The sequence below is a fragment of the Antechinus flavipes genome, chromosome 3 (assembly GCF_016432865.1).
Source record: "Antechinus flavipes isolate AdamAnt ecotype Samford, QLD, Australia chromosome 3, AdamAnt_v2, whole genome shotgun sequence".
Taxonomy (NCBI): domain Eukaryota; kingdom Metazoa; phylum Chordata; class Mammalia; order Dasyuromorphia; family Dasyuridae; genus Antechinus; species Antechinus flavipes.
This window is the reverse complement of record NC_067400.1, coordinates 328,825,636-328,847,342: the sequence shown is the minus strand read 5'-3', so window position 1 is coordinate 328,847,342 and position 21,707 is coordinate 328,825,636. Positions and strand designations below refer to the sequence as shown.

The 21,707-nt window shown below is 35.0% G+C and overlaps 1 protein-coding gene across 1 annotated transcript in view; it reads right to left on the bottom strand.

Annotated features, from left to right (window-relative positions):
* Window positions 1–21,707, bottom strand: part of IL20RB (interleukin 20 receptor subunit beta) — a 31,401-nt gene that overhangs the window by 3,545 nt on the left and 6,149 nt on the right. The window contains exons 2-6 of the mRNA XM_051985607.1: window positions 14,312–14,438; window positions 12,393–12,583; window positions 10,003–10,127; window positions 5,394–5,547; window positions 2,835–2,977 (exon numbers count right to left, since the gene is read on the bottom strand). Coding sequence (XP_051841567.1) covers window positions 2,835–2,977; window positions 5,394–5,547; window positions 10,003–10,127; window positions 12,393–12,583; window positions 14,312–14,438 — 740 coding nt within the window. The remainder of the gene's footprint in view (window positions 1–2,834; window positions 2,978–5,393; window positions 5,548–10,002; window positions 10,128–12,392; window positions 12,584–14,311; window positions 14,439–21,707) is intronic.

Genomic DNA, 21,707 nt, shown 5'->3' with positions numbered 1-21,707 from the left:
AATTCCTTTCATCTCTTTCTCAACTCTTATTGCCAAAGCTAGCATGTTTGATACAATATTAAATAGTCATGGTGATAGTGGGCAACTTAGTTTTACCAAAAGGTCCATCTTGATCTGCTGATTAATCTTCATGGCTTATCTGGTTAATCTTTAAACTGCTTCCTGCCATCATGGTTCCTTCCTCACTTCAGTGACTTGGATTGCCACAGTTACTCTCCCCAACCCCTTCAACTCCACACTGATAATCATAAAATTGACACAATCAAAAGTAGACTCATGTGAAATCTGGACCCTAGATATCAGCTATAATCATTTTACACCAAAAAAAAAAAAAACTGAAATCCAGAAATGAGAAATGATTTGTCCAAGATCATATTGCTAGGAAGTAGCTAAAATGAGGATTGAACACAGGACATCATTAGCTTAAGGCCAGAACTATTTCTACTATCATACAACTACTTCCTCATGCTAAGATGTTCTTTCCCTCTCAATTAGGAAAAGTTTTTTGAAACCTGAACTAGATCATCTCAAATCTAAATTTTATCAATAACTTAGATATTCAGCATTCAGCATTCTTACCCAGATCCATCCCTCTGTGGACATGATGATGAGGAATCAAGAGTTAATTGTATTGCACGACGGCACATGTATAACCTATATCAAATTGTTTGCTTTCTTAATCAGGTGGAAGGGAAGGAGGGAGAAAAATTAGAACTCGAAATTTTTTACAAATCAGTGTTAAAAGTTGTTTTTACATGTAACTGGAAAAAATAAAATGTTTTATAATATATTATTTTCCCAATTATATGTAAAGATAATTTTAGCATTCATTTTTATAAGATTTTGAGTACTAGATTTTTCTGCCTTTCCTCTTTTCCCTCCCCTCATCCTAAAATGGTAAGCATTTTGATATAGACTAAATAAAATATCTTAAAGAGCTAATTGTACATTTATTTTAAAACATCTACTTTTCGGACCTCAAAAACAAATTCATCAACCTACAAGACTGCTTCATTCTGTTTTGTGGTACTCCAGATAGTACTGAACAAACAATAAAATACACAATGCTCACTTAAAAAAAAAAAAAAACTTTATCTCTATTGTGATTACCTTTCATTAATTATTATCAGAAGTAGGTAGGTGGTACAATGGATAGAGGTACTAGATTTGGGAACAGAAACATCTGAGTTCAATTCCATTTCTGATACTTACTAGGTGTAAGACTGTGGGTAAGTCTTTTAATGCTTGTATGCCTCTATTTGCTCAATTATAAAAGAAAATAATGATAGTACCCATCTCCCGGATTGTGTGGGAATCAAGTGAAATAATATTTGTAAAGTGGTTAGCATAGTAACTGCCCCATAGTATCCTCTCAAATACTTGTTCCCTTTGCCTCCTATTCTTTTTATTAGTTTTGGCATGGGCCAAGATTCAAGTATTCCTTATATCCATAAAGTTAAACCATTGTTTTCTGCACACATTGGTATTCTCCAATCATGCTTTTGTACCTAGAGTATCAATTATACTCCAATTGCTCAGATCAGGAACTGAGTCAAATGTCATTGGCTCTGCTTAAGTTAAAGTGTCAGTCAAATGAAGCCAGATGTTGATAAAGAGTGCTTCATTCTGATTCACTCAAAATCAGTGAGTTGATCAATCAAAAACATTGATTAAGGACTTACTGTTTACCAAATACTATGCTAAGCAAAAGAGATACACAAAAAAGGCAAAAGACATCCCCTATTCTTCAAGATCATAGTCTAATGGAAGACACCACATGCAAACAAGCTATGCACAAATAGGATGGAGAAAGGGTAAAATGAAGAAAAATTTCAGAGGGAAGGCAATAGCATTAAGGGGGAATGACTTCTTGATGAAGGGAGGCTTTTAGTTGGAATCTGAAAGAAAAGTCAGAGAAGGCAAGAAATGAAGATGAAGAAGGAGAGCATTGCAGGCACAGATGATAGCCAGTGAAAATAGGCAGTCAGGAAATGGCATTTTGTTTTAGCAGTGGCAGCAAGTGTCACAAGAGAGCAGATTGCATGGAAAAGGAGGAGAAAGTTGGGCAAGCTACTGGAAAGGTGAAAAGGGTCAGATTAGGAATTTGCAAGATGTTATTACTAGATGGGACTTTAGAAAATGACCAGTTCACCTCCATTTTACAGGTAAGGAAACTGAGACCCACAAAAATGAAGAAACATCTATAGATAGTAAATGGAAGAGCTGGGATTTTAACTCAAATCCTTTAGCTCCGATGAGGAACCTTTCTGCTATATCCCCTGTTCTCCCATTCCTTCTCATCAATGCAGGAAAGAACACTTAGGCAAGTCTCTGTAACTTTAAAGACCTCAATTTCTTCATTTGTAAAATGAGGAGTTTTGAACTAAATGTTCTTCAAGCATTTTTCCAATCCAAAAATCCAAAATTTTAGTTTAGGGAGAGAATAGAATAAATCAAAAAGGAACTTCTTTATAAATTAGAATCTTTCATTCACACAAATTCCAGGTAATTAGCAATCATTCAAACAAAACAAGACAAGAAGAAATAAATTGGTGTCCACAAGCTAATCATCCACAATCAAATGGAAGAAAATTATCACCAATAAACAAACAATTCTCCTTTATGTGAAAGAAAAGAAAGATAAATAGTACCATGACATCATGTCATTATTTAGCATCAGATAACATAAAGTCTCACAAATATATTTTTTCCTTTCTATCTGTGCATGTGCAAGCTGACTGTCATAATGTACACAAGTACCCAAAGTGTATGTTCCAGATGAAATGTAGTCCCTGCCCCATTGTAAGTAAAATAAAATAAAACAAAATAATTACCAATGTATCCGGAAGGACAACAACAGGACAGCAAGAATACCGCAGCAACTGGCTCATTTTCCAGATGAATAGAGGCAGACCCACTACAAGCAGTATTAAACCCGTAGAGGAGAATAGGACCAGAGCCAGCAGATGGGATTCATCTAGAAACAAAGAAACAAACAAGTTTATCAAAGCTTACTGAAAACATTTCTTGCTCTATGTCTGGAATGATCCATAATTTAAGCAGCAAAAATAGCAACTAAGATTGCTGACGAAGGTCATGGGTGGGATGATAGCAGTTGAGACTCCTGGCCAAAGCCAATTTTATTCATGGATGGCATAGACAATTAAGATGTTACCATCCCTGAAATTCCATAGCTAGGGGGAACAATGGATAGAGGGCCAAACTAAAATCAACTAATCAAAACTTTAAGTCAGGAAGATCTAGTCTCAGATACTACTAACTTGTGACCCTGGGCAAGTCACTTCACTTTGCCTCAACTTCCTCAGCTGTCAAATAAGCTGGAAAAGGAAACAGCACAGTACTCCAGAATCTTTGCCAAGAAAATCTCAAAGGAGATCATAAAGAGTCAGACACAACTGAACAGCAACAAATAGAAAAGTCTTATTAAATAGAAAGTCTTATTAAAATGCAAAGAATGTCAGGGGAGGGATAACATAAGCCACTGATGAGCATTAATATTTACATGTGAGTTAGTTTTTCATTTTAACAGACAGCCTGATATAATAGTAACACAGGATAGAAACTCCATTAGATGGGAAGGAGAGGCACTAGGTACACCAACAACAGATAGATCTAAGTGATATGGCAGTATAGGTCTTCTGGATATCCAGGGAAGTTGGAATTTTTTTTCAAGAATGGGTTGGATGGATGGAATGGTTTCTTCTAATCCTCAAAATCTGGGAAAGGCACTAGAGACTTTGTAAGGTCATTCATTCATAGTATAGAAAAATAAATCTCTGGTTTCAGAGCAAATTTAAAAAAAAAAAAAAGCTCTCTAGGAACCTTTCAAATCAATGCACTGCCAGGAACACAGATGGTCTAAGTGCCTTGAACTCTTGTCTGTTACTATTACTAACTAGCTTTTTATAACCCGGAGCTTGTTATTTCACCTTCAGGACTTCTATTTTCTCATATGGAAAATGGAAAGGCTGAATTAAAAGCTAAGATAATAGCTTTAAAAGAGACAGCTAGATGATGTGTTAGACACTAGCCCTATAATCAGGAAGAACTGAGCTCAAATCTGGCTTCAGCTACTTACTACCTGTGTAACCCTGAGCTAGTTGTTTAATCCCAATTGCCTCAAAAAAATTTTTTTGAGATAATAGATTTAGAGCTAGGAACTCTAAGTGGTGTGCTGAAGCTAGCTCAAAACCAGCTCTCAAAAGTCAATTATTAAATTTTTCATGTTAGAATTTACATCTCAGAACTTGGCAAATTACAAATCAGGGCTTGAGTTATTGCTTTATTGATTGTCTAAATAGATTTGAGAAAGTGTTGGGAAAAAATGTTAATAATGCTGATTAAATGCAAAAGTATGTTGAATGAACTTTTTTTATTTTTTGAAAACCAATTAAATATTTACAAGCATATTCTGGGCTGGGAGAAACAAGAAATGTCATCTAATTCAATCCCTTCATTTTCCTGATGAAAAATCTGGGACTCATACATTTGTACAAAATCCCACAGGCATCTAAATGGCAAAGTTAAGCTCTCTGATACCAACTCCAGGATTCTTTCTGTTGTACCACATTGCCTCTGCTCCTTCCAGGTATGAATTTTTGTGAAATAAACAAACATGGAGAGTGTCACCTTGTGGCTAAATATATCCAATCACTCTTTTTATTGACTGATATTTGTCTAGAAGTTTGACCAATAAAGTTGGTAGTATCCACTTCCTTAAATGTCACAGAATTCTCCAGGATCTCTTTGAGAGATTGGGAGAAATTGCAAAAGAGATCCTTTCAGATAATGACCACCCAATGCCAATTAGAAGACCTGGTTTTTAACCAGGTCATCTCATTCACAAAGACTACATTAGACAAACATGAAACAGGGCCAGTCACAAGAGTAGTCGTAGTCAACTGCTTAGTGTTGCTTCATCCTAAAAGTTCCACCCGATAATTTGACACGATGGGAAAATTACTCAGTCTTCCCTGGTTTTCCCAAATGAAAGTGTCCTTTTCCTCCTCAAAATTTCTATGGATACTTTGTCAAAATTCTTCCTTTGTCTTCATTACAACCTATCTTGAATTATAATCATGTGAATGCAAATCATAGCCTTTTGATTAGAATGTAACCTCCTTGAGGGCAGGAACTGCTTTATTATTATTTTTTTAATCTCCACATACCTAGTATCAAAACCAATGACTTGGCCATAATTGGAATCTTTAAAATGGTGAATTTGAATTTGATCAGCAAAATTAGTCTGATCTTGGGTGTGGAAAGAGAAAAATAAATGTGACTAGATTATTCCTGAAGCAGACATCCAAAAAAAAAAAAAAAAAAAAAAAGCCACTCATCCCAAGCAAGTGGTGACATTTTTTTTTTTTTACCTTGTGCTCTGATACATTCAACTTGGTTAAAGGCACTGCTTCTCTCAATAACTTCCACGACAGTCTGGGCTTTCACACAGTATTCAGCTCCCGCCTCCATAGTCACCAGATGTTCTAGACTGCCACCTTCCCTCACAATCTTGTAGAGTTCCTTCTGGAAATTCATAGTGAATACAGTTATATTCTGAGAATGACGGGTAGGGAAAAATTTATCTCATTTCTATTCCAGGAATATTGGGGAAAGGGAAAGATTTTGATGCCTTGTTTTCCAAGGACCTGCTGAATAACATTCTTTTTTTTTTATTTTTATAATAACTTTTTATTGACAGAACCCATGCCAGGGTAATTTTTTATAACATTATCCCTTGCATTCACTTCTGTTCCAATTTTTCCCCTCCCTCCCTCCACCCCCTTCCCTAGATAGCAAGCAGTCCTTTACATGTTAAATAGGTGACAGTGTATCCTAGATACAATATTGGATTCAGAAGGTATAAATAACCCGGGAAGAAAAACAAAAATGCAAGCAGTTTACATTCATTTCCCAGTGTTCTTTCTTTGGGTGTAGCTGCTTCTGTCCATCATTGATCAATTGAAACTGAGTTAGGTCTCTTTGTCAAAGCAATGCACTTCCATCAGAATACATCTGCTGAATAACATTCTAACTCCATCAGAGATCAGGTTTAGTCAAGAGACTTATTTTTAGTGGTTATAGAGCCATGAGAAGACATTTGTGCACTTTAGACAATGAGTTCTGGATATGTTTTAATGAAAAGTGCTGGGCTTGAAGTCAGAATACCTGCATTCAGGTTATGCAAGCATGAGTGACTCACAATGACTGCGTGAGCTCTAGTTTCCTAATCTGTAAAGTGAGAGGTTTAACTAGATTATTTACAAGGTATCTAATTACCTCTAATATTCAGATTCTAACAACAAGGTAAAAAAAAACAAACTTTGAAAGACTTAAGAATTTTGATCAATATGATGATCATCTACAATTCCAAAGAAGCAATGAGGCATGATACTGACATCCTGTCTCAAAGAGTAGAAAGAGACAGCACATAGACAGTGTGGGAATTTGTTTCTCGACTATGTGCTACTTAATGGCTGTTCATTTCTTTTTCCTAGTGGGAAGAAGAGAGAATGACTAGGGATGGGGGTTCTAAAACAATAAGAGAACAAAAAAAAAGCTAGAAGGAATCACCAACAAATAAAACAGCTTTGAAAATTACATCTTGAGTTTATTATATACTTTGAAGGAAAAGCAATCTATATATAAATCTACAGTTTCATATATGTATATATATGCATTTTTAAGCCTTGACCTTTGCATACTTGACCTACCCCTAGCCTCAGCTCAGATGGCTACTAGTAGGAAAGATACTGATAAAAGTTGCTGCCTGAAGTCAACTGAAACTCCCTATATGGCTCTGACCCTTATATGAAGGCAACTAACTGGATAGGTGGTGGACTTGAAGTCAGGAAGATTTCAATAGAATCTGACCTCAGGCATTTACTAATTCTGTGATTCTGGACAAGTCAATTAAACCTTGTGTGCCTCAGTTTCCTCAACAATAAATATATAATATAAATATGATATCACCTCATAAGATTGTTCTAAGGATCAAATAAGACAATATTTGTAAAGTGCTTTGTACAATGACTGGCAAAAAGTAGATCTTCAATAAATATTGGGTGTCTCCTTCCATCCCCTCCATTATCTTTTAAGATCCTAAGCTCTGGGAGAGTAAACACTGTTTTTTGCTTTTTGTGAGTGTGTGTGCCCAGAGCTTAACATCGTATCTGACACATAGTAAGCACTTAATAAATAGTTCATGTGAAAAAGAAAGCAAATGATTTCAGAAAAACCTAGAAAGACTTATATGAACTGATGCTGAGTGAAGTGAGTAGAACATTTTACATGGTGAGATTGTATGATGATCAACTATAATAAGACTTAGCTCTACTTAGCAATACAGTGATCAAAGACAATTCCAAAAAACCTGAGATGGAAAATGACATTTTCATTCAGAGAGATAGAGAACTATGGAGACTAAATGCGAATTGAAGCACATTGTTTTCACTTTTCTTGTCTGCTTTTTCTTTTTTATGGTTTTCCCCTTTTGTTCTGATTTTTCTTTCAAGACATGACTAATATGAAATATGTTCAAAATGTTTGGACATATATAAACTATCAGATTGTTTGCTGTCATGAGAGGTAAATGAGGGTAGATGAAGCTTAAAATCTTACAAAAATAAATGTTGAAAACTATCTTTACACATAATTTTTTTAAAAAAGAAAATACTCTTGAGGGAAAAAAAAAAGGCAGAGAGAGTCAAGAGAAGGAAGGTGATTGAGAGGATGTTAGATTTCAAGATGAAAGAGACCTTAGAGATCATCTGGTATAACCCTCTCATTTTACTGAGAAGCTATAAGTTTTTCCATAAGTCATATAGATAGTAACTCTCTGAGACAGGATTGAAACATAAACCTCCTTGACTTAGAATCCAAATGTTCTATCTACTACACTAGACTGAGGAAGAAAAAGTTATGGGATATCTCATCCAGGAAGAGCTCTACTCCAAAGAATGTGTTCTTATTACATATTTCTTGGAATATATAATTCACATTATCAATACCCTAATAGAGTTCTGGCCAATATTATATTACTCATTCATGCGCCCATTTTAACAGTAAATACTCAGGACTATTTGCTTTCAGCAAGCTGGGTTTTCTCTTGGTTTTGGCTCCATCCCTCCTACAGGATGCTTCCTACAGGGGCTTCTCCTGGCCTGGTGTGGTTCCACCAGTCATTGTCTGACTATCCCAAGTCAGAACCTGCCTCAACACACACAGTTAGGATTTATTTCAGCGTTGGCAATCTGTAATCCAATTTTAGCACTCCAGTAGACAGCCAAATTGCAATGCCAAACTTCTCTCCCTTCAGAATCTTAATTATCATAATAAGATCTGTTTTTCAAAGGCCTGCTCCTTTACCCACCTTCTTCCCCAGCATACGCCCTATTCCAATTTTCACCTGTGGGTATAGATGCCCCACCTCCAGGTGTACATGGGCAGATGGAGGCATTTATAAGCCAATTTCAACAAGATGAAAAAGATTAGGAAGTGTTTTGCCATGTACACAACTTGTTAGGGCACAATCACTGCAAAGTAAAACTAATGAATAATGAAAAACTAGATCAAGAAATAGCAGGGTTCCATAGTAGCAGTGTCATTCCTCCTTTTTTCACAATCCCTTCCCAAGAGATTTATGCTTCCTCTGTTGATCTAAAATGAATCCCTAATTGAAAGTTTAGACCACTCCAGGAATAAATACTACACTCTCATCCCACAAATATTCATTTCATTCATTTTCTGCCTTTTTTTTTTTTGCAAGGCATACTGCCAGATAGACAAAAGGGACCTCAAAAAATATACTTTGTGCAAAGGGTCAGCCAAAGGGCCTGGCAAACTAAGCAGTAGAGAAGACCAAGATACACTCTGCCAGGGAGTGCCAGTAATATTCTTCCTTAAAGAAATAGTAGTCCTCAAATATTCATTCTCTTAGCCAATGACCAACCCTTCCAGCAGCCCTTCACATAGTAAAGGATTTCAATACTTTCAGTATAAAGGTTTATTCAATCTCTGAGCCAACATACCCTTTTGTCCTGAATTTAGCATCTCCCTTTTTACCATTTTGAATGATTTGACATTTCACCAGTTTGGTTTTCTTGTCATCTTACTATCCCCCAAAAACTCTGTGCGTGTTTAACCATGAATGGTCAGTAAGAGCTGCTTAGCATACTAAAGATTTGGAGCTTGTTGTTTGTTATTATTATTGTTACTGGGTTGGGTTGGGGTTTTTTCCATACTTGAAGAGTACCAATTGTAAAGATCATCTATCAGAGTCTACTTTATGTTACAATAGTATCATCCCTAGCCCATTGTACATGATGGTGGTGGTGGTGATAATAATAATAATAGCATTTATATAGCATGCTGAAGTTTGTTTGCAAAGCATTTATGCCATTTTATCTTCAAAACCAATCTGAGAGGGAGGTGCTTTTTTTAGGGAAATTAGCACAGTATTCACAGTGCTGGACCTGAAGTCAGGAAAACTCACCTTCCTAAATTCAACTCTGGATTCAGCTACTTAACTGTGTGACTTATCCCTAGGCAAGTCAATTAATGCTATTTGCCTCAGTTTCCTCATCTATCAAGTGAGCTGGAAAAGGAAATGGCAAACCACTCCAGTATTTTTGCCAAGAAAATCCACAGTGTTGGACACGACTAAACAAGAAGTGTTGTTATTATTCCCATTTTACAGATGAGGAAACTGAAGCACAGGTTTAATGACTTATTATCCTAGTTCACACAACTAGTAAGTGTATGAGGTTATATCTTGAACTCAGATCTGAATGATTGCAAATCCAGAAGACTATTTACTCTCCTGGTGAGCTGTATGAATAAGGAAAAACATTCCAGAACAGTTCTTGTTCCAGGTCTGCTTTAAGAACAGGACCGATTTCTCTAAATATTGGTAGGATCAGAGAATGTCAAAGTGAGCAGAACTGCGAAAGCTTTCTTTTGGTCAAATATAAGAAGTCTTACCTGAGAATTGGGGCTCTTCTTCCAATAAGTAACATTGAATTCAAAATATGGCCCCATGTCCTCAAATTCCACTATTAAATGATAGCCATCCTTGATAATTTTCATTCTGGGAGAGGTGAGGACAGCTGTGAAAAGATAAAATAGAATGAGTGAGGGTTTCCCTTCCTACAGGAAAAATCTTTAGGTCTTTGAAAGGGTGGAAGAACAGAAACACATCCAGACAGGTTTAATTTCCCAGGAAAATCAGTATACAATGTTCTTAGTGGTAACAGTGAGGATAACATATGTAGAGTATGTGCCTAGAAGAATAGTCTTCATACCTCTGATATCTTAACAAAATTAGCTCTTAGTAAAGTATAAATTCATAGAATACAGTGTAGACTCCCTGACCCTTTAATACTATATTAATAATGATTGATTACTTGATTGATTGCCAATTGAAATAACTAGATTATATGCACTTTGTTTTGCCTGAATACCCATGTTTGTTATGAGTTTTGGTTGTCTCTTTTTTTAAGTTGAAGAAAAGGGAAGAGGAGAGAAAATAAACGCATGTTAACTGAAAAAAATATTTAAGAGAGAAGAGAAACAGATGGAGAGAATTAGAGCTGGTAGAGAGGCAAAGAAGAGAGAAGCTACTTATCAGGTGGTGGCCAAGTTCTTTGGAGAGAAAGCCTGTGCATATCCATTAGCAGAAACAGACTAACAGAGAAATTCCTAATCCACTGATAAACTTTTAGGGCAACAGAAGAATTCCTAGATCAAGCTGGTAGACATCACAGGAGCTACAACCAAGGAGCACCAAGGGATAGATCTATCATGAAGAAGAACCAAGGTAGACTTTGCCTTTTACAGATCTTAGGAGTTATATGGATTATGTATGTTCACATTGATCCAAGTCTCTTTTAACGCCAAGAAACCACAAGGTAGGTACCTAGGTGAGGTGGAGGCCTACCAGTAGGGAAAGAGGATGGCTAGAAGACAGTTTATGGACTTGGATGTGAATACTCACTCAACAGTCTTTATCCTAAATACCTTCTTTTAATCTTCTTATTTAAAAAACATATATATTTATCTTAAAAGTTCTTTCAGAGGGCAGGTGTTTTTAATGACTATAATTATGAGGCATTTTTGTCTTGTTTTTGCTAAAAGATATTAATACACAAAAAAAGATTTAGTGTAGCTTTCTTAGATTGCCTCTTGGCTTTTTGTTAGTTTTTCTTTCCAGACTGAATAACCTACATTCTTTAGAACTTTAAAGTGACTCAGCATTTTTGTATCTGTTGCTCAATTCAGGTCACTGTGTCTGGCTCACCTTCTTGAAATCTCTATTCCCTTTCTCCACTCCATCCCTCTCTGGTTGAGAAAGAGGTGAGGGGAAAACCCCTTGCATAAGGTCTGGAAATAAAATTAATTTCGGAGATTTTTAGTCTGCAGAGGAGGTCCCATTTCTCCAAAAAACTTAAAAAACAAATAAACAAAAACCCTTTAAAATACAAATAGGATTCATACTATTCTTCAAGCCCTTAAACAAACTGATGACTGTCAAGCCTGGATATTGATCCCTTAAGTTAAATTTAGCAATCAAACATACGTGGATTTTCCTTCTCTTACACATTTTCTTTAGCAAAATATAAATGAAGAAGCTATCAAAATTATCTTTTATCTGACCTTTGAATTAAAAAAGAAAGAAAGAAAAAAACAAGTAGGCAAAAGTTTAAATGTAAAAACAACTCTTGGTAAATAATCTTTTCACTAATTGTTCTGGATAATAAAACAGTAGAGAGAAAGGAAAAGAGAGTAGATTCACAAAGAAACAACTGGGACAGTAGTTAGTTGTTTCTCCAAGAGTCAGTCACTCTGCTGGATTCTCTTAATGAATTTATCTCTAAACAAGAGTATGCTAGTAGATGCTTAACAATGGCTTTCCAGGATGGAAAGAAGCTCAAGAGGCTTAGATTGTAATAGAAGACAACCCCAATAAGGGAGCGGTGGGGAGGGAAGGGTTTGTTGGCTTAGAAGTGCCACAGAGATAAAAAGGGGGAGGGGGGAAAGAGGGCTAGCAGAAGCCAGTGAAAATATGGAGAGGGGAGAGAAAGATATAGTGAAATATAACTGGATATACTTAACTAAGTGAGGCACCCATCAAGCAGGATTTAGGGCAGGATTAAGCGATATAAAATACATATATAAAGAAATCTTTCTTTTACTATACCCAGACTTTGCAAGCTATGATTAGAGAACATGTGGGTACCATTCCTGAAGCTCTAAGGTTAAATAAATAGATGGATTAAATAGACAAATCAAACATAGATAATAATGATGAAGACAGATAGCCGAAAGATAAGTACATGAAAGGTGGGATAAATGAATGGAAAGGATTTACTTACTGGAGTTGCGATTGAAAAGCTCTTTCAGAGTGCTCCAGGCTGAACTTTGAGTGCCCAATATTGCCTTGACCCGAAAGTTATAAGCCACTGTGGCCGTAATGTCATCTGTAACATTGCATTCTGGGATGCTAATGGAAGAACACCAACTACTGGGGATCCAGTGGGAGCTAGTATAATATCTTTCATATTCTCTGAGCAAAAGACAGGAAAGCATGCAATAAGACTTTTTAATAAGACATGTTATCTAAATTCGGGGAAGGGGGGAGTAGGATCTTCAGAATCCATGATTTTCACTGTCTATGCAATTTTCTTGAGACCTTTCTCAGTCTCCCCAGATGCTAATGCCTTTTCCCTTTTCTGATTATTTTCTGTTTAGATCTCTTATTATAGTATCTGGTACATAATAGGTACTATGTAAATGCTAGTTATTATCATCATTATTATTACTAATTATTCTCTTTTTGATTGCATTTTGTTTCCCACATAAGCTCCTCAATGGAGAAGACTTCTGTGCTTTGTTCTTCGCTGTATCTGAGCACTTAGCACAATGTTTGGCACATTGTAAACATTTATTAAATGTTTGTTGATTAATAATTAACCAGGGAACATACGTAGATTTTCCTTCTCTTACACATTATTATCCAGAATATTGATTGACCATAATTAACCAGGGAACATACGTGGATTTTCCTTCTCTTACACATTTTCTTTACTTAGTCTCTCCTACTTAGTCATTTTTACTTTCTCCTTTGATATCCATGTCACTATACCAAGGAAGGAAGAGCTAGGTGACCCAGGAGATAGAGAGCCAGCCTTGAAGTCAAGATCTGAGTTTAAATCCAACCTCAGATGTTCATCATGTGACCTTGCCCAAGATCAAGTCACTTAACCTTGTTTGCTTCAGTTCCCCATCTATAAAATGAGCTGGAGAAGAAAACAGCAACCACCCCAGTAACTTTGCCAAGAAACCCTAAGAGGGATCTCAAAGAGTTGGACTCAACTGAAAAATTCCTGAACAAAAAATACTAAGAGAATATTCACAAATCAACCAATCACTGAGTGTCTGGTACACACCTAAAACTTCCCTAAAGGCAAAGATTGTAGCAAAAAGCTAAACAAACCATCAGAAAAAGCAATGATAAGATTTATCTCTATCTTTTTTTCAGGCTATCCAGGTGCCTTTAAGCTAAGGAGTTTTCAGCCAATGTGCACAAACTAAATCTAAAATCTCATATTTTACACAGAGTAGATTTATCATCCTTACCCTCTCTTTGTTGATGTCATACTGGCTATGTTCAAGGTTAATCATCTGAATTAAGAATATATAACAAGGTAGACGGCAAACAGAGCTAAAATCCCAAAAGACTTTGTTGTTCTTATTCAGTCATGTTTAACTCTCCATGACCCATTTGGGGTTTTCTTGACAGAGATACTAAAATGGTTTGGCATTTCCTTTTCCAGCTCATTTTACAAATTAGGAAACTGAGGCAAACAAGGTTAAGTGACTTGCCCAGGATCACACACCTAGGAAGTGCCTGAGGCTTCTCAGGAAGAACTAAGTTAAGTGATTTGCACAAGTAATGAGTTACAGAAGCAAAAATAAAATCTACATTTTCTAAGTGAAAATTCAATGGTTTGGGGAAGTTTTCCCCACTATGTCAAGATGTTTCCAAAACTTCAGGACAGCCTGTGGGATATGCTATTTTGCAAGAAAGACAGACAGAGAGAGAGAGAGAGAGAGAGAGAGAGAGAGAGAGAGAGAGAGAGAGGAAGGCAGAGAGAGAGGGAGAGAAATAGGGAGAGGGAGAGGGAGAGGGAGAGGAAGAGGGAGAGGGGGGGGGAAGAGAGAGGGAGGGAGAGCAGAAGAAGGGAGAGAAGGAGGGAGGGAAGGAGGAAAGAAAAAAAAGAAAAAAACTTACCCCTGGTACTCAACTGAATAATTTACTGTTTCTCCAGGGACAATCACGGGACTCCAAGTCAAGATATGTTTCATATTAGTAGAATGTACTGAAAGATCTGGAGGGGCTGGCAGAATGACAGCTTCATCTAAGATTGGCAGACAGACAGAAATATGTCACTGGATTGAGTGTCAGTTGACCTGGATTTCGATTCTGGCTTTGCTCCTTGCTATCTATATGACTTTGGATGACCCACTTTTAATCTCAGTTTTCATATTTATAAAATGAAAGGTTTGGATTAGATCATCTTAAGGAGTCCTTGAGGTTCTACATCCTATGATTACTAAGATTTAGTTAAACATCAAGGATTCAAAGTATGTCTAAACATAGAGTCAGGAACTTTCCAGGCCAGAAGTAGCCTTGAAAGCCATTTAAAATCATCCCCCTATTTTGTTTTTGCTGTTCAGTCAAGTCTGATTTTTCATGACCCCATTTGGGGTTTTCTTGGCAAAGAAACTGGAAGGGTTTGCTATTTCCTTTCCCAAGTCATTTTACAGATGGAAAAACTGAAGTAGATATGGGAAAGGGGCTTGCCTACTCATACAGCTAGCAAGAGTCCGAAGGCAGATCTGAACTCAGGAAAATGAGTCTTGCTGACTTCAGACGTGAAACTCTGTCCACTGCATTAAGCCTGCCCCTAAAATAATGTCTAGACTCTAGACAATGAATATATTGATAATGCATCACCTGACCAAGAGGCCAAGATGTCTAAAAAGAAATCTCTTTCTATTCCATAATTTGTGCCCTTCCCATATAACTTTTCTCTTTTATGTGACTGCTGGCTTCAGGCACTCCACACTTAACAATCCAAGGGTATTGGATAAACTGAAGCTTGTATAATATATTTCCTTTATTTCTTAATCCTTTTAACTCCTCTTTTTCATCCTCCCCATCTCCTCATCCCTTTTCTGTACTAAAATCATCATCAACAACAACAAGAGGATTTTTCATTATTTTATCTCTATTCTCAACACTAGTAAAGTGCTTAGCTATATTTTAGGTGTTCAATACTCTGTTGATTCATCTAACTTAATAAAGGAGAATAATAGGAATAATAGTCATAATATAAATTCCTAAAACAAGGAATCACATAATGAAAGATTTCTGATTCTACAAATGTATATATGTAACAAGAACTAGGAAGGTGTATGTGCCTATTTGTAATTGGCACAAAAGCTCAGAAATTTTAAAATATGATGAAGGTAAAATAAATTTGCAGGTAAAAAAAAGTAAAAAGTATTATTGTTAATAATATCACCTACAGACCTATATTGTAGAAGGATTTGTATTCACCAGATCATTTATTATACTATCTTCAACTTCTTTCTTTAAAATTAGATTTTAAATTTTTTTCAATTAGCATGCTTTTTTTTTCCTTTTCTTTTCACTCTTCTCCAATTGAAAAAAAAAAAAAAGAAAATGAAAACGAAAATCTCTGTAACAGATATGCATTGTTAAGCAAAATAGATTGACAAAGTAGTCATACTTTGGATGTCGCATCACTTCTCTGTCAGCCCCTCAACTTTTTCAATATTATCTATTCTTTTGCCTATATAGCTTTACCCTTGTTTTCTTTAACTCTTACTCCAAGTAGGTTATGCAGCAAATTGAACACTAGGCCCACAAAATAATTGATAATTATTGCTTTATTTATAATTATTGCTTTATTAATTTTATTAATAAAAGGATCTACCTTCCAGAAGGGTTGTAAAGATCACATTTGGTTATAAAGTAACCAAAACACAGTAGTTCTTAATAATACTTATTTCCTTCCTTCCTCTTTCACATCTTCAATTAAGTTCAAAAAATATTAAGCAACAAATTAACAAATGTCAAAAGATGGTCTACCAGGAAGTCCTCAAAGAGTAGCTCAAAGAGTATGCTCAAAGAGTATGCATGGTTTTATAGCCCTTTGGGCATAGTTCCAAGTTGTACTCCAAAATGGTTGGCTCTGTTACAGGTTCATTCATGTCCCACTTTTCCTACATTCTCTCCAACATCCATCATTTTCCTTTTTTTTTTTTTTTTTGTCATATTAACTAATCTGATAGATATGAGGTAGTACCTCAGAGTCATTTTGATTTGCATTTCCCTAATCAGTAGTGATTTAGAGCATTTTTTCATATGTGAATACATAGCTTTGATTTCTTTGTCTGAAAACTGCCTGTTCACATTTATCAGTTGATAAATGAGTTATATTTTTGTAAATTTGACTGGTTTTCTATACATTTCAGAAACAAGGTCTTTATTAGATATATTTGTTACAAAACCCTTCCCTGTTTTCTGCTTTTCTTTTAATTTGTGTTGCATTGGTTTTCTTGGTACAAAAACATTTTTATTTTTATAATCAAAATTATCAATTTTACATGTTGTAATGCCCTCTCTGCTTTCTTTGGGCCTAAATTCTTTCTTTATCCATAATTCTGACAAATAATGTGTGTATTTTTAAAATAACTAAAATGTATATATCCTTTGACCCAGAGATGCCACTCCTAAGCATTTACCCCAGGAAGAATATTTATAGCATCAAAGAACTAAAAATAAAGCAGGTATTCACTGGTTTGAGAATCACTAAATAGTTTCAACTGCATGTTATCTACTATTGCTGCACTATGAGAAATGACAGCTATAAAGATTTCAGAAAGGCATGTGAGGATTAAAATGAATTTATAAAGAGTGAAGTACACAGACCCCCAGAATACTAAAAATAATTATAACAATTATAAACAGAACCCCAAAAAGCCCTGAATTCTGACCAACCCCAGAAAAGATCTAAGAAAATATAATTCCCTCCCTTTTTTGCAAAAGTAGAAGATTATGCTTGTAGAATATTGTATTTACTGTCAGACACAGCTGAAATATGGTTTGGTATTGTTTTTTTCCCTTATTTTTTTTTTTTTTTTGACTTGTAATAAGGAAGAGCTCACTGGGTAGGATTAGAGGAGAGCTTCAGAAATGAAAATTGTGGAAAAATAAAATATATCAATAAAAAATTTTATACATTTTAAAGATCTAGAATTTTTCCAGGAATTGAAGCTTAGGTCATTGTTCTATAATTCATAGACTCTACCCTTTTCTTTCTTAAAAAAAAAAAAAAAAAAAGGACATTTTTTAGTTTTCTGACATTTCTATCATTATCTGCAATTTTTTCAAGATTATAAGCTTAGAAATTACATCAGCCAATTTTTTCAGTAGTTAGGATATAATTAATCCAGTCCTGGAGACATAAACACAAACAATGGTATGAAGGTCCTCTCTCACTTCCACATTTGTCTTGAGTTCCTTCCCTGCTAGTATTTTTATCTTCTCTCTCCCAGTTCAAAGATTATGCTTCTTACCAGAGGGAAAAAGACTAAAAATAAAAATGGAGAAGTTTAGCCTTTTCAACATTGTTCATCATCATCATGCCATATACTCCCAAAGAGTAGCCTCATTCTTTCTTTGGTTTCTCCCTTACCTCTAGAACAATTTTTGTTAAAAAAAAAAAAAAAAAAAATCCTTTTGGATGTTCCATACCCAAAATAGCCGTCACCACTAACCTAAGCTCATTCAGAGCTCTCGACACTGCCACAAGCAGGTCATCTTTTTGCATTCATCCTTAGCTCCCTGCCCTTACTTCCAACTTATGTCAATTCATTTTAAAAGTTCTAGTTGGCCAATGATTTTCAATAACTCCCTATTCTTTCTCACTGGAGTTGTTTCTATTTATATTTTCAGAATTCCTTCTTAAAAATTATACTTTCTTTAAAGTGGGAAAGACCAGTGTCTTTGGATTTAGACTTCAGTTCAAGGATATTTTAGTACTTCTCTGTGGTTCTCCATCTCTTCTAATCCTTACATTGTCACCATATCTATCCAATGAGAAACCTTCAATCCTTTATGCTGATAAACATCCCAATAATTGGACTTCATAGGTCAATTTCTTCTAAATTATTGGCTCTTAACGAAATGCTATTGAAATCCTCTCCCATTCCAAGAACTATATATTATAATGAAAAAAAGCTCTGAATTCAAATTCTAAAACTGGCAGCAATATCTGTTGTCAAGTGTACAAGTGCTGTTGTTTTCCCCCTCTCTGGCTCTCTGTAAAAATCAGCAAAATCTAGGATATACTGCAACATATCCAACATATAAAGGACTGCTTGCCATCTAGGGGAGGGGGCGGAGGGAGGGAGGGAAAAAAAAATCGGAACACAAACGAGTGTCAATATAAAGTAATTATTAAATAAAAATTAAATTTAAAAAAAAATCAGCAAAATCTGCCTAGAGTCATCTAGATGGCACAGTAGATAGGAGTGCCAGGACTGGTGTCAGGAAAACAGAATTCAAATCAGACCTCAAATACTTCATAGCTATGGCCTTAGGCAAATCAATTCACTTTTGTCTTCTTCAATTTCTTCATCAATAAAATGGGATAATAATAGCACTTACCTTCCAGGATTGCAGTGAGGATAAAATGAAATATTTGTAATATACAAACCTTAAAGAGTTATGTAAATGCCAGCTGTTATTATTAATTATTTAACATACATTAATAAATTGTATGTGATAAAATGATGTATATTATTAATAAAAAACAGTTAATAATAATGATTTCCAGTGTCTCTTCCAAATGTAAACTCTATGATTGCTTTTTGGGGTCTGCTATACATGAAAGACACTAGATCATTTCACTTTCAGTTTTCTTTTGAGTAAATATACATTCGCAAACTTGATCTTTGCCTCTCCATAGCTTACAATGCAAGCAATAAAATCATCCCAGCTAGATAGCTAATATTTCAGCTATCCAAATTTTTGTTGTTTAAAAAATTGTATTCCAATATGATTCACTTCCTTATTAATAGGAAGATGTTTCAATTGATTCTTTCATACATACAAAATATTTTCTTCTTTATAAGCAACTTCATTTCTTATAGTCAAATTCCATTTAGTTCATCTTATTTCAGAACCTGTAGGCTATTATTTCTAACTTTCTGTGTCTTCATGTGATTTATATGCAAAATATCTATCAAATTTCAGTTACATTTTCCCCAAATTTGTATAAATTTAATTAGTCCTCCAGGGCTTCTTCTTTTGTTTTACTTCTTAACCCCTCTCTTTCTATTCCTTCCATTTGTTTCAAGTTCTGTGCTTTCCTTTTTCCCCTACTGCCTTTAAAAAAAAAAAAAAAAAACTCAGAATTTCTATTCAGTCATTTTTCAGTCATGTCCAGCTCTTCACAATTCCATTTGGGGCTTTTTTTGGCAAAGATCCTATAATGGTTTGTCATGTCCTTCTCCAGCTCATTTTATAGATGAGGAAACTGAGGCAAACAAAATTAAGTGACTTTCCCAGAATCACAAGCTAGTAAGTGTCTAAGGCCAGATTTGAACTGGGAAAGAAGAGTTTTCTTGGCTCCAAGCCTAACATTCTATCTATTGTGCCCCCTACCTACCCAAAACTTAGAATGCCAGAACAAAAAAAAATCACTGAAGAGAAGGTCATTCCATGTCAGGAGCTATGCTGAGTAGACTGCCAGAGGTGCCAAGAAAGTATTGTACCATTCTGGAGAGAAATTTGGAACTATATCAAAAGAGCAATAAAACTGTGCATACCTTTCAGAACAGCAATACTATTACTAAGTCTGTGTAACAAAAAGGAGAAAGGACTTATCTGTACAAAAATGTTTATAGCAACTCATTTGGGGTAGAAAAGAATTGGAAATTGAGGAAATGACCATCACTTGGTGCTGTATATGAATGTAATGGAATACTATTGTGCTAAAAGAAATGATAAATAGTTTGATTAAAATAAACCTGGAAAGACTTATATGAACTAATTTTGAGTGAAGTGAGCAGAATGAGAAGAGCATTGTACATAATAACAGCACTGTATAATGATCAACTATGATTGACTTAACTCTTCTAGGCAAAACAATGATTCAAGGCAATTCCAAAAGATTCAGGATAGAAAATGTTATCTACATCCAGAGAAAGAACTATGGAATCTAAATGCAGAATGTAGTATACTATTTTCATTTTTGTGAGTTTTTTTTGTGGCTTTCCTCTTTTCACAACATAACTAATGTAGAAATATATTTATATAGTTGCATTTGTATAACCTATATCAGATTGCTTATTCTCTTGGGAGGGGAAGGGGAAGAAGGAAGGGAGGAAGAAAAATTGAAACTCAAAATTTTATAAAAAGTGAATTTGAAAACTATCTTTACATGTAATTGGAAAAATAAAATATTATTTATAAAAATAAATTAAATTATGAAATAATCAAGATTTTTCTAATTAAGAAAAGGAAAATGTTAGAGTGAGGTTGGACATAGATCAAATCCAAGGAAACTATGCCGCACTTCTCATGGCATACTGAGAGACACAAATAGGAATGTGGAAGCTACTACTGACTAACCACAGTCATACAGATCCAGCAGAAGCTGAGAAGAAAAATAAGACAGAATACTGCATTGTCTTAAGATCTATGATTCCACTCATGATGCAAGAACTACATGAAAATGGCTCTTTGAATTTGTAGTAACTTCAAACCAAGACTATAAGAAGGACTTGCCCAATTGCTTTGCAAAACGATCAAAAAGAAATCCTGTATTTCTTGTTGCCAGAAATGACCCTTTCCTATTATTTTGAATCTTTTTGTTAGCTTGAATGCTTGCAGGGAAACAAAGTCATAGTATGCTGTTACCAAAGGAGACTGTGACTGAGACATGAGTTGTTGAGATTATTATTAGAGGAATGTGCTGTTTCTATCTCATAAAGATGAAACTGATTGTTAAATTTTTCATTGTGAGCATGTACACTTCAGAAATCAGCAAACTGTAAATCAAAGCTTAATTTTTGTTGCTGTTGGCTATCTAGACTCAAGAAAGTGATGGAGAAAATTATGTAAGCAGATTAAATTTAAAAGGATGTCATATATATATATATAATATATATATGTATATATTTTCAGAGAGCCAGGTTTTAAACATTTACTACCACTCTCCCCCAAGACTAAACTCAATTTGTCCTTTCAGAGGAAAAATCTACCACATAAATTATAGTGAAAATCATTATAACTCACTTATACAGTGCTAAAGATTTAGAAAAACAATATCCTTACAAAAAAGCCTATGACATATGTACATAAGTAGTAAAAAGTATTACCCCAATTTTACATATGAGAAAATAGATTTAGAAAAGAGTGATTTACCTATAATCTTACAACTAATAAGCATTACAGTCACATTTCAGACTCAAGTCTGCTGATTCCAAATCCAATGCCCTTTCCTCTGTATCATTGGTGGTGGTGGTAGTGTTATTTCTCCTTTGATAACTCTGGAGGGGAAAATAAGGCAGGTGACCTTGCAAAACCT